Below are 14,445 nucleotides of genomic sequence, written 5' to 3'. Positions count from 1 at the left end.
ATAAGTACATTAATAAGTTAATTACATTTTTGACTCATGGCTAGGACTTACCAAGTTCTGCTAAATTGCCAAATGCAACAAGACACATTTCTGTAAGAGCTGCATTTTGGCAGTGGATGCCCAGTAATTTAACTAAGGTAGGAATAACACCCATGTTGATAAGCTGAGCTTGAAGGGAATCTGTAAAAAAAAAAAAAACAACAAAACACAAAAAGAATGTTTATGTATTAAATGGACATTAGTAAGAAGAAAACACCTCTTATTCTCTCTATTGCAAACTCAACACTACTTCAATTAGAGTAAAGCAAGATTAAGTCCACTCATATAACTGCCTCGAAAATGTTTAAGACATTAGTTCAGAAGAGTTGAATTTTAAAACTTTTCAATGATTAAAAGACACTTAGAAATGAAAATAATTCAAATAAGATGTCAAATCACTAATTTTTTTTAAAAAACATGATCTTATATCTTTACAGAGCAGGTTTTAAAATGTATAAATAATTAAACACTACCACTGGTTTTTAAGTTAAAAGGTTAGACAAAGTAACATTTGCATTACAGGAAGTCACAGAGTATATGAAAAGCATAAGAAAAAAAGCAATTTTAATAAAGATTAAGACAAAAAAAATCTTAGAATCCCTTAAAAATAGTTGCTCCATAATAAAGAATGAAAAGTATGTAACACACACAGGTTATTGTTTATTTGCAGCAGAGTGTTCTTTGATGACTGTTAGGAAGGAAAGTAGTTTTAACAAGGAAAAAAAAAATCTGGTTACTTAAAATATTTTTCTTTTCAAAGTTTTATTTAATAACAGTGACAATCATCTTAGAGGTAAAGAGAATGAGGTCAATATGGCTTTGTCATCATTGCTTGCCTTCATTTTCTAAGAAACTAATTGGTTTTGAAGTACTTAATATGCCTTGGATTTCCACAATGGCTCTTCATGAACAATGATAATAGAATACCTATAGCAGTAGAGTTGAAGGTAAATAAATCAAAATGAAAACCAGAAGTACTGTCTCTTAGAATAAGCTAAGAAGAAAGACAAACACTCACATGCCTATGCAAAACACTATTACTGTTAATAACTGGTTCATCTAAAGATAAAGGAATGCCTTCAAAATTTTTTTCTTTTCCTTTTAAAAATTATATGCCATTTTCAAGTTAATATTCTCTAAATTCTTTTAAGTTACCTACTTGGAATTTAAAGATTAAAAATCTGTTTCTTACAGAACACATTTTCCTCTTAGCATGCATCCCTTGACGGAGTTTGCGTACTAATCTCTTTGTCACTCTTCTTAGTTCTTAACCGTCAGCAAAGAACATAAAGGCAAGGTTGAGCTGTCTCACATGCCAACTGATTACTTGCCCGGAGGTCTCTGTACTTAATTTTTACTGCTTTTAGAGTGAAGTATGAAGAGACAGCCAACAGAGGCTTATCAGCCCTGAAAACTGACAGTAATTATGGATATTATCTGGTTCCGCTGTGGGGACCATCTATACTAGAAAGGGGCCTATTACCAAAACAAGAATAGGAAACAAGGCCTGAGACAAAGTTAAGTTTACATTTAGAGTTCAAATAGTCTAAAACAATTTCAAAATTTGCAATGGAATTATGAAGTCTGTTCTAAAAGGAGATAGATATAAAAGAACATATTCAACTAAATGATTTGTTTTTATGCTTTTGATGCTAAATATTTTTTTCTAACTCTACAATTTAGTAATTAATGAATGACTCACAATACTTATATTATCTTACAGGCAAATTACTTGTTATACCTATAATATTATATCTATTATAGTATTATACCTATGTGTTATAGTGGCAGAATATTGTATTGTGGTTATAGTATTTTTAAAGATCATGTACCAAGAAGCTTTCCATATTAGAAATTATTTTGGTTACTTACCAGTAGATAGAGTTCCTTACTATTGGACCACCTCTGCAGATTCTTGTTCTTTAGCAGTATTTTTAACTTTATTTATTTATTCATTTTGACTACCTCTTCAAATACTGCAGAGCTACTGAATCATTAATTTTCAGGTATGTAAGCGTGAGCACTAGCGCATGCATTGAGTGAGTCAAACTCCACTATGTGTTTGCATATATGTAAGCATCACACACCCCCTCAGTACTACTGGTCCAAACTATAAAAATCCAACAGTCCAGGGACATTAGAGGAATAACAAAATTTGTGAAGGAGATAACTCAACAGGAGAATGCCACTTAGATATTCTTCATGTTCTCTTAACTTAGCATCTCTAATGCTCTCTAATTTTACAATATTATGAATTTTGGTTCCAGGGATAAGAGGGACAAAAGGTTAAGAAATATTACAGAGTTTCATACAATCTGTGGCATACAAATTGAAGCAGTAATATTTGAAATTGTGGTAGATCAGCAGAAAAAGTAGCATAGCCCAATGGCATATGGTGTGAATTGCCATAATTCATGAAAATCACACTGCTTCATGAAAATGTGTTTTCAAGCTACCCAGGAGCCAAACTGATTGTATACTCACATACAACACACATACCACACACAAGTAAAGAGAAAAATATATAGTCATCCAATGGACAGATCTCATTTTGGACCACTTGGGTGCTTTCTTTTATATCCGTTTCTATGATGGTAACTAAAACAAAAATTATACTCAAGTAACTCTAAAATCTGTTCATACCAATTACAGGCAAGTCATTCTCCTTTGATAATGAAGGCCCAGAAGAGGGAAAAAACTTAAACAGGTTGGTACAAATTTTCATTTCGAGATAAGCAAGCATCCTAGAACATGGTTCTCAAAGTGGAGTCCCCAAAACCCTTTCAGAAGATCACCAGGTCAAAACTACTTCCATAAAAATACCAAGATTTGATTTGCCTTTTTCACTGTATTGACATTTGCACTGATGGTACAAAAACATTAGTGGGCAAAACTGCTGGGGCATTAGAATGAACGCAGTCAGTGGCACCAAATTGTATTAGTAGTCATTGTATTCTTTACCATCATACATTCACAGTAAAATAAATGCTGTTTTCAGCAACTGTTAAAAAAATTTTTTAAGTTATTTTTCATAAAAACATGCTATTTACCTTAACCTATAATGGTAGGTTAAGATAGTAAAATGCAATACTAAATAATTTTAAAAACTGTCACTTTTATTTCCAATATAGTAAATATTGACAGATATAACCCATATATATAAACAAAAATTCTTTGAGATCTTTAGTAATTTTTAAGTGTCTAAAAGAGTTCTGAGATCAAAAGTTTAAGAACCACTGCCAACAGATTACCTGATTTTTATAGGAATTGGAAAAACAATATGGAAAAAGAGATTCTGAAATTCAATGATATGCTTGGCAGATGTGACAACAGAAAAAATGTAAAATTAAAAGCACAGTAGGAATCCTAGATTGTGATGCTCAGATATTTTGAGCGAAATAACATTAATTAAGCACCTTAACATCTCATTTTGCTTATGTGAGCAGAAACTCTACTTAAGCCTAGGAAAATATTTCATGATTAGCTCTGTTTGCCTATTTCAGTTACAACTAACTATGTTATCAATAAATAGTTTTTTTGAGGGTTAAGTAGAGGTCCTGTTTGTGTGGAATAAATTAGTATTAGTACTTATTGCTGGAAGCAAATGATTAAGTTGAATCACTTTTTCTTATTGCCCAAAGAAAGCTTTGAATAGACTTCAAAGGATAGTAGCTGACACTCATGCTATTGTGAATGGTATCAGGAATATGACTTTTAAATTAAAGACTAACTGGAAGAAATCCTTAGAACCAGAAATAGTTCACATTCTCTAGATTTGAGAAAATAAGTAACATAATTCAAGACTGAGACTTTTTGCATCCTTCAAAGAATACCAGCAACTCCAAGGGAATGTTGTCAGAGCTCAACAAACACAATTCACAAAAATGCAACCAAGGCCCATACACAGCAAACACTTATGTGTGAAAGACAGTCTTTAGACAGCACAATGTCATAAATGTCTGAAGACTTTTAAAAATTGCTCCTGACACACAACACAGACAAATACTGACCAAAATACAGAATTACAAAATTACATAATATCAAGATGACACAGGCCCTGCATGATCTATGGGGAGGAAGAGAAAGAAAGGCACTGAGGGGGTGCAATACAGATGCATATACAAAGAAATATAAGGCAATCAACGCATGCGCTGGTGTGAACACTTACCTACCTACATTTGAATTTCAATGGTTCCAAGTTCTTCAGGTCACACACATGGAAACTCCAAAGAATGGAGATCTGGAGAGAAGATCTCAAGTTGAAGAACCTTTTTCCCCCTGAGTTTTAAGTTTAATGTTTAAAACGTTGGTATAGATTATAGGTCCAGAAATGTATGCCAAGAATTGCAGTAACTCAACTGAAGTTATGTTGATCAATTACTAAAAAGAATAGGTTTCTTAAGAAGATTATAACACGTCTATCTTATTCCTAAGAAATGGCCCTTATAGACAATAAGCTTATTGATAAATAGGACTTAATGATGAAACTGTGTCAAAATAACACACACACAATTCAAAATATACAGTCTCTACATTAGTATGTATATTATTTATAGTATAAAGAGTACAACATTTCCTATTTACAGGATTGCATAAAAACCTAATCTACAGTCAAATTAATTATATACAGTTGAAACAATAAAAACAAGCAAATGTAAATCCTGATGAGAAGTTCTAATACAATTTGGATAAAAATCATTGGGGCATAATAAAGATGGAAGAAAATTGCCCTTTACTAATGGCACATCTACATTTCCAAAAATATATATAAAAAGTAAAAATTAGAAATGAGGTTAACAGTGAAGCAGAACTTGCAAGTTGAAGCAAGTTGCAGCTCTATCTATTATAATGTTGAAAAGTAAACTGCCTTAAATACAGCAACCAAGAGGATGGTTTGTGGTTAAAAACTTTATACATACACATGTGCAGGTACAAGTAAAGACTTCCTTTTCAGTTACTTATGACTTACTTTTGTTGATTGATCAGGAAAGTGAAGAATTTTTATTCTAAACCTAGTGCTGAGATATGAAACCAAAAATATTTAGACTGTTTAAAGTTAACTTCAAATCAATGCTTTTCAAAGGCCTCTTTACACAAAACCTGCATTATATGTTTTGCACCCAGATTACCTCTATAATTTAAGCCCCAGGTTATACATTTCCAAGACAAACAGCCATTTCAAAAAAAAAAAAAAGAGAATCACGATTCATTAGTATTGAGAATATGAGTCTAAAAACAATACATTTATATATTTCTTGCTTTCTAAAAGTTAACAATAAAAAATGAAAAAGCTTTTTTCTGGGTTCTGAAAATAAAAGTCTCTACAGAGCAAAATTTCCCTTTCATAAAAATTCTAGAGATAACTGACAAAAGTACATGAGTGAGTATGATGTAAAACACAGCAACAATGAAAAACCTCAAAGCAAATCACAAGAGAAAGGAAAAATGTTTTATTATTCTTAAGAGGCCCACCCATTTGCTGTTCTCAATCCAATAACATCTAGAATGATTATGTCTTAGTCCAGCAGATAACTTTTTCCCTAGACTCACTTCAGGTTAAATTATTTACTACAGATCAACTCTTGTTATAATGAATACTGCTACAAAGATTTCTACATATACATCTACTCTGATTTAAGAAAACGCTGTGCTTTCATCTCAGAAACAAACTGGTCTTTTAAAAGTTAAAATTGTTTTTTGTTTTTTTAGAAGAGGACTACTGCCAGCTGTTGCTTACGTAGCTCTTATTGGGAGAAATAAATCCAGTCTGGGCTCTCATAGGGCATTGCTGAAAGGCCACATCTATAGTAAGTATAAATTTAAGCCTACATTTTTGTATAGCAAATTGAGCTAATTGTCAGGTTAATTTACAGACAACATGTATATCTTATAATCATATGTGTTTAAAAAACATGAAAATTCTGTTTTACAAAAGTATTTACTGGTTTTAACAAAAACCCAAATAATACTAATTACCCTGGAGCATTACTATGATTAAATTTTTTACACTTTAAAAATTCATAGAAGTTATTTGCAACACACAAACTGTGTTAACAAGAAATATCTATATAACCCAAAGATTTCTAATTTCTTTCCAAGAAACATTTTTCAAATATTTAAATTTTTTTTTCAGTAAATAAAATATAGGCAGTTTGCTGTTAACTGGACTTATTTGTAGTCAGAAATCAGGGTTACTAATTTTTACACAAGTTAGTTTACAAATGATACTTTTCTGCCCTGAGCTTCTCACTGAATGAATATTTTAAATGGTCTGAATTAAAGATGCACTGATATATGGTCAAAATCCATTACTCATCTCTGGCTTTTGCCTCAGCTCTTGAAGGTCAAACACCTGAATGCTTACTTCAATGTCATTTCTAGCACCGACAAATTTGTGCATAGTCAATGATCATGTGCTTGATACCATCATATTTCAACCAGTGTAACATCAAAAATAAAACCAAGGCCTGGTCTTTCAGTTTTATCTTTACTATCTAAATATTCATTTTTAAATATAGGTAAGAATTTCATGTACAGAGAAAAATCTCCCAATGTGTTTCACGTGTTGAAAATCTATTAGATGAAATGTAAATGTGTATTTATACTGCAATATTAAAATGTGGCAATAACTAATGAGGGTGAAAGCTATACAAATGTAAAAATTAAATCAAGGCAGAATAATAGAGATTATATTATCTACTCTCTTTATAATTTACAACAAAAAATAAAATAAATGTTAGGAGTTGTTTTTGATTTTTAGTTACTTAATTCCATTCAGGCCATGAATCTTTCAGGAAAAAGTCCAATTTGAGAAGTCTTTACATCTTATGAGGATGAGTTAAAATCAGAAAGCCCACTCTGCCTCTTTAAATTTTCACTATGAGAAAATTCTTGAAAGTAATATTCAATAACATCCATGATTAGTCATCTTCAATCAAGACATAAAGCAAATGAAGAAAAACATGTTAGAGAATAAAGAACCCCAAACATATTTTGTTACTCCACTGTCCCCAGTTAAAATTGATTATTTAGCATCACAATGCTAAATGCACTGTCATGATTATAAAAATAATCCAGAAGCTAAAAATGCTGCAAAGAGTATAATTTCTATAATTTAATGCCAAACTTTAAATCATTAACAAAAAAAAACTATAACAATCATGTCATTTTTTTTGTGATAAAATTTCCAATTCTTGCATTCAGAAGTTCATTCTATAATGGCCAAAGCTGAATATTAACGCTAATACTTGTCTATGTGGAATTAAACCAAAATATGCATTTGGTACACCTCTACTAAAAACCAAGTTCTTAGCCTGTCCGTTAAATAACAGCATTATTATAGTAATTGTTTAGGAGGATTATGGTGAAGAGCTAATAACCTAGTCTAATTGGTCAAATTTAATAGGCAGAATTAGCAGGAGGCACAAGAACAACTAACTGCTCTGTACATCAATAAAACAATTTGTTTAAAATAACATTTGTAGCAGAACTTCATGAATGCAACCTACTTCAGACTGATTAGAAAGCTCTGTTGGACAAACAGTAAAAATTCAGAAATTTTTTAGAGAGAACAGCAGTTAGTAAATAAAGAATTCTAATATTATTATTTTTTAAAACCTAAAAACTTTTCAGGGGTACAATAAGTCTTTAACACACCTTAACATACTAGAGTACTTTAATTTGACAAACTGGGCTTCAAAAGATATAACTTAAAAGTACATCTCCCATGCCTTTATGAACAGAAAATACATGAAAATAGTATATAGGAAAATTATAATTAAGAAAAAAAGACAATAAATTGCAAAAACACACTTTGTTTTGTCTTTCCCCCTTAAAGTTAGGCAAAAAGTCTTCAGTGTTTAGGAAATTTATGGAATTATTAACTAGCTTATACCCACAGTAAGTAAACTTTGGAACTAGTTCCTCACTCATGCAAAGCAACTCATTTTCTAAACATCTAACATCTAGGCAGCATTCTTTCTTACCTATAATAAAGTAATACCAAAACATAAACAAGTAGCTCAGTCCAAAGTGCGTTTTTAGTTTTTTAATCAGGATTATTCCTTATTAATTTCTATTCTTCCTATTTTAAATATGAAGAAAAATCAAGTAAGCCAAGTTGTTGGCTGAGTTCACTAGGAAGAGTATTATTAGAATTGGGAAACTGCTGGTTGAAATGAAAGGAGCTAAAACTAAGTACATATTAAGTGATCTTTAAATTAGAGAAGAGAAGATACTTTACAGGCCTATTTTAAACAACTGAATTTAAGTACTGGGCTTAATACTTAAATTCAATTGTTAAAATGCTCTGATACTCCATGAGCTGCATTTCTTAAATCACACAGATGGCCTCCCTTCAACCGTAGTTCAGTTATCATAAGTCCGTGCGGCAAATAAATGTGAGAATTATCATGAGAGTATCGCAGAGAGATTTCAGGAACCACAAAAAAAGAGAAATTACTCTTTCGATAATAAGGAGTTATTAAGATACCACAGAAAAATCAGCTCTATTTGTAAAAATCATAGGTATATACATATATCTATATATACACATACACATACATATATCATATATATGATACTGGTCACATGAAGAAGCCCATCATAGACCGTGTATATTATGTTAGTCACTTTAGAAGGGCTCGCTTGCCCACTGCTCACCTCCTGCTGTGAGGCCCGGTTCCTAACAGGCCGTCGCAGACTGGTACCGGGGTTGGGGACCCTGCTGTAACTACATAAAGAAAATACAGGAAGTTCACATTTCCTCAAATAGAACGTCAAACTGTCAATACGCTTGTCTCTAACCACAACTGTCAAATACTCAGAATATTTTGGAGGGCCACAGAACTGAGGAGTGCTTTTTCACCATGTGAAAAACAGGTATGATTTTTCCCCAAAGGAAAAATTTGAAATGATTTTTACTAAACAAAGTTTTGTTTGTTATTCTAGTTAAACATGATTTTATTTAGCAATATTAATGACACAACTTTTCTAGCTAAGCAATTATAACTTTTTCTATTCAGATATTCCAAACTTACTTGTCTGAATATAGAAAGTTTTAATTGCTTCACCAGTGGGGAAACAAAAGAATATATCTAGCTCATAGCTTAAAGTCTTGAGCTGGTTCAAAAGTTTTAAAACTCGTGAACCTTGAGTTTTATACCGTTTTATCAAAGGGTATAAAAATGCCTTTACTGAGTGTTTTCATTATAGATATCTTTCTTGCATGTGTTTAAGAAACTTGATTTCCTATTTAATGTATTTGATATTTGATATGCTTGGAGTTGTCCACTATATGGACAGGAATCAAGATATCCTAAGTCTCAGCCTGGTGTCAAGCCACCTTTAGGACTAATAAACAATTTGAAAATGTTCTTATTAGAGGAACTATGTTGGTGGATCTTTGTTAGCATTTCAGTACTTTTTTTTTTTTTTTTTTTTTTTGCTATATGCAGGCCTCTCACTGTTGTGGCCTCTCCCTTGCAGAGCACAGGCTCCGGACGCGCAGGCTCAGCGGCCATGGCTCACGGACCCAGCCGCTCCGCGGCATGTGGGATCTTCCCGGACCGGGGCACGAACCCGTGTCCCCTGCATTGGCAGGCAGACTCCCAACCACTGCGCCACCAGGGAAGCCCCATTTCAGTACTTTCTTATCTTTCTCTATTATCTATGAAGCTAAAGAATAACTCCCTAACTACAAATGAGGCTTAAGTTATTGGGCCCAAGGGTAGAGTTAATTTTTCCGTTAGAGTAATAAGGAGGTATTTATCACTCAACTATTCTACTCAGAAACTAGCACAGGCTTGTGTACTGGAATGCAATAGTAAATATACAAAAAAGGAATTTCATTTATCAGTGCTAGTAAAAAAGCGCCTCCTGAGTTTCAAAAAGCTCTAGTGCTTTTTGGCTCAGTGACTCACACAGGTGGACAGGATCAATACCAAATGCTCTTAAGTTAACCAAGAAGACCTAACATTAAGTTGGAAAGTCTTTCAACACATATTTTAAAGAAAAGAGTAAGTAAATAATTGATACAACAACAAAGATGATTAATAATTATGCAAAACAAAAAAGGATATAATTTAAGTTAAAGAACATTATGGAGAAAAAGAACCACTTCACAAACTATGATCCCCATGACAGACAAAAGTAAAAGGAAGCAGAGGAAAGAAGATCGTCACAAGTCTGGCATTTGTTCCTTTAAAATACTAAAGATAAGTTTACTTCTATTTTGTCTAATAACTTTTGAAAGCTGCATTCAAATTTCAGCTTTTAGAATAATGGAACAAAAACACCACTGCTCGAGTAATGTTCTGAGAAAAGTTAATATAGCTTTCTAAAGTATCTAAGCTATTTCTTGGGAATACTTGCACACCAGGGGAAAAAAACCTACCCTTACAAAAGAAATATACACACATTTAGACCGTGCACTCTGCGTATTGTTAACATTACCTTCCCAGTACACCTCTCTACACAGTGTGACACCCTATTATAGAGACTCAATCACAATCTCCTTTGGATTAGAATTAGTGATGCTTTTGAAGACCATTTTGCCATTTGATAAGCTTTTGTACAGATTTTTGAAGAACTTCCTCAAAGGATAAACAACTAGTTTAGATGCATAACAAGCCTAATTCTTTTATATCCAAAGCTGCCATAATAACTTCACAACTAGTTTCTTTCACTTGTCTTTCTAAACCATTCTCCCACTTAGCTTTGTTCCACTTTCTCAGGTGTCCAAGCCTAAATGAAGCCGAAGAAAAAGCAAGTGACATGAACAACTGGCCAATGATTTCTTAATGCAATTCAGATACCTGTGTATTATGGTCAAATTTCAATTATTTAGGAACTTTACCCAGATAGATGAATTCTCCTGTTCATATTTAGGACATTTTCTCTTCAAAAATGATTCCACCAGAGGGTAAGAAAAATAGAGGTAACTGACCCTATAAAGACTACATTTGTTTCTAGCTCAAGTTTAACAGGCAAGCCATTTGATGAATAAGAACTATTTTTTATTATTATAATAGATAACTTTAATTCATAAGTTTAAAACTGGTGTTTCTTGGAAAGGATGTGACCTGAGGACACATTCTGTTTAGCTTGTACAGTGCTAGAGAATCAAATGTAATCCACCATTTAAAAAACAGATGTCACATGAAAAGTTAAATTTCTAGCTTCCGCTTCCCACCAGATGAAAAGATTTGGCAGTATGTGGCCAAACTGCCACACAGAAACAACTGGCTAGAGGAGAGTAGTAGCTCTCCCCTTTCAATGGGACAGGGCTCAGTCCCCACCATTTGCTGCTATCACTAACACCAAGGTCAAATGTCAGTAGCCATTTGTCATCGATGTTTACCTTTTTTTTTTTTTTAATTACTGAGAATATTTCTTTCGACTCATGAAGAAATAAAAAATATACCTAAAGGGCCATGTGTTTCTAGGACACATGAAAGAATACTATTACATTTTCAATATACAAGTAAAATTGGTCTCTGCCAGAGATTACAACTTAAAATGCCATGATGAAATAAGCCACAGAAAGACCTTATTTGTATTAATTCTAGGAACCTACTAGAATTTGAGTGTTTTACCATGCAGTAATTCATAGGACAGATGAATATTTTGTGACATTTAAAAGTACAATGAAGCCTTTGTTTCACTGTTCTTATGCTCATTTAATTAACAACCATATAGGCTATCTGAAAATTGACATGTTATTTGTTGCTGGGTTCTAAGAATGTTTTACAGTGAAAAGAAACTTCTGTTTACAAATATTTATTAAATTTCTAAAATAAAATATCTGAACTTCATTTTTCTAAGGCCAGATTTCATTAAAAGATTTTTTTATTGTTTTAAGTAAACCCAGTATCTAGAGAAAATAATTCTATTTATATAGACAGTGTTTATGTTTTAAAGCTGCTCCTGGTATTAATATAAAGTAATAAACATGAAGGTATTTTAGCACTGTATATTTTTTAAATGTTCATAGCAGAAAATATTAAACCGTACCATTATGTTGTTTCTTGTTTTTGGTATTGATTAACATGGACAACCCTTCAACAATTAGTCCCATTTAGTAAATTTGACCATTTTGTATTTTTAAACATTGTTATTTAATGTTGACTAATTACTAATTTTATATGCTACTTATCAATGCTTTGCTCATAATTTTTCTAAATAGTTTTGGTTTATACTACAGTAATGATTTTTAATTTTTCCCCCACAGATAAAGCAAGTTTTCAATTTTGTTTACCATTCTCATTGCTATAGTTCATCAGCATGCCACAAAAGACAGTCAAGAGCTTCTCATTGGCGGGATCTGTTTTACTGCACAGTGACCTTAAATGGTCAATTACAATCTGTGCACCACCTGCTTGGTCAACTGCACTTCTGCCCTCATCTGTAAAACAAAGAGTCAAATTAAAAAGAAAAGAAAAAAGAAATGTACCTTACAATTTCAAATACAAAACATAACAGTTATTCCTTATTTAGTGAGTAAGCAGAAAATAAACCTAAGTAGGGCATTAAATATGACTTTTCGGAAAACAAAACAAATAAACATGGAAATGGGGGTGGGATGGGGAAAAGAGACAATCACTTTTTAGGAGAAAAATGATTATTCTCATTGGTATCATATAGGAACCTGAAGAACTTCTGTGGGTCCTAAGATTTTATGACTATCACATGTGAAATATTCTGCCTCCTCTTTCACAGATGACAACTCTGTGTAAGAGGAAAAAATAGGAACTAATATTCCATTGGAATATTTTTTTTCTCAGCTTGGAAACCACTAAATGTATCTTTCCATCAGTGGTTTCAGTCAGTTATTACCAAAGATAAGCATCTGCAACACAGTATAATTTTAGATTACAATATGTAATTCCTAAAGATTAGTACTAGGGTCTTTTACTGGCATTTTCAATAGCACATAAGCATGTTCCCTTTTTCAATTCTTAGTAGTTTGTGTTTCATTTTTCCTTATTCTCTCCATTCAAGAGCACACCAATACACTTCAACATTACAACCAGTGGTCAAATGGTCAGACATACCTTCTATTTATGTGTACACCTACACTACATAGAACAGATGTCATTTAATTGTTGGAACATATAAACTGCTTTAAAATACTTTCTAACCCTTGAACATAGAATTGGAAAGAGATGAAAGAAAGACTATGTCTTTCTAAATCTGACTTCCTTATATAAAATATGACAGACTCAGGCTTCCCTGGTGGCGCAGTGCTTGAGAGTCCGCCTGCCGATGCAGGGGACACGGGTTCGTGCCCCAGTCCGGGAAGATACCACATGCCGCGGAGCGGCTGGGCCCGTGAGCCATGGCCGCTGAGCCTGCGCATCCGGAGCCTGTGCTCCACAACGGGAGAGGCCACAACAGTGAGAGGCCCGCGTGCCGCAAAAAAAGAAAAAAGAAAAAAAAAAAAAAGACTCTAGAACAGTGCTATCCAATAAAAATATGAGAGCCAAAATGTGAGATACCTACATAATTTAAATTTACTAGTAGCCACATTAAAAACATAAAAAGTGAAAAATTAGTTTTAGTAATATATTTTACTCAATCCAATATATCTAAAATACTGATCACTGCAATACACAATCAATATACAAATTATTAATGAAATATTTTACATCTCTGCTTTGTAATAAATCTTTGAAATCCAAGTGTGTTTTATATTTTACACTTACAGTTCCATGTCAATTCAGACTAGCCACATTTCAATTGCTCAAGAGTCAAAATGCCTAGTGGCTGCTATACTGGATCTTGCAGCTATAGAAGCACAACAGAAGGATCAGTAAAAGAAATGGCTCACAAAGGACTTAGAGCTATGAAATTAGTGAGTAAATGAAAGATTTTCATTTTCCTAATAAAAGAACTGAAACTAAGGTCATATCTTTATAACTGTTGCTGAACCATATTAGAAAATGAGGCAATACATATCATTTCCTGTGGTAGAAATACACACACACAACCTAAATAGCAGGGCCTCATAAATACTAGCTTCATAATTTTGCAAAATTTTAAGGAAATCCATACTAAAATGAAACAAAACAGTTTTGTTCACTTAAGTTTTGTGTCACGTCCACTTGGCTTTATTCTATGATTATACAGATGCAGAAAAGGACCCTATGCTAATTAGCTAATAAGATCACAGAAAATTCTTAAGTGCCAAGGTAGCTAGTCACATGAGCCAGCCAAGTACATTGGTCCTATCTCATTTAGAAATCTAATTTCTAAAGTTTTCTTTTCCAATAACATAAATGTAAATTATCTAAATTGTTGGGCAATTTGTAGGAGGATCATGTCAGAAAAACTAAATATTAGGATGACAAATCTAAAGGTTCAGACCTTCAATACTATGCATATACAATATGTATCCCATCCCTAAAC

At 32.7% G+C, this 14,445-nt stretch overlaps 1 protein-coding gene across 9 annotated transcripts in view; it reads right to left on the bottom strand.

Moving 5' to 3' along the window:
- Positions 1-14,445, bottom strand: part of RAP1GDS1 (Rap1 GTPase-GDP dissociation stimulator 1) — a 153,992-nt gene that overhangs the window by 40,661 nt on the left and 98,886 nt on the right. For 7 of the 9 annotated variants that reach the window (XR_004475291.2, XM_033400376.2, XM_012535632.3 and 4 more), the window contains 2 exons: positions 12,296-12,442; positions 52-180 (listed from right to left, as the gene is read on the bottom strand). Coding sequence is in view for 8 of the 9 variants with exons in the window: in XM_033400376.2 (XP_033256267.2) it covers positions 52-180; positions 12,296-12,442 (276 nt within the window). In the remaining variant the exon portion in view is untranslated. The remainder of the gene's footprint in view (positions 1-51; positions 181-12,295; positions 12,443-14,445) is intronic. The other 2 variants (XM_012535633.3, XM_004276996.3) reach the window with 1 other exon arrangement.

Source organism: Orcinus orca, chromosome 4, assembly GCF_937001465.1.
Source record: "Orcinus orca chromosome 4, mOrcOrc1.1, whole genome shotgun sequence".
Lineage (NCBI taxonomy): Eukaryota > Metazoa > Chordata > Mammalia > Artiodactyla > Delphinidae > Orcinus > Orcinus orca.
This window is presented reverse-complemented; position numbering and strand designations above follow the sequence as displayed.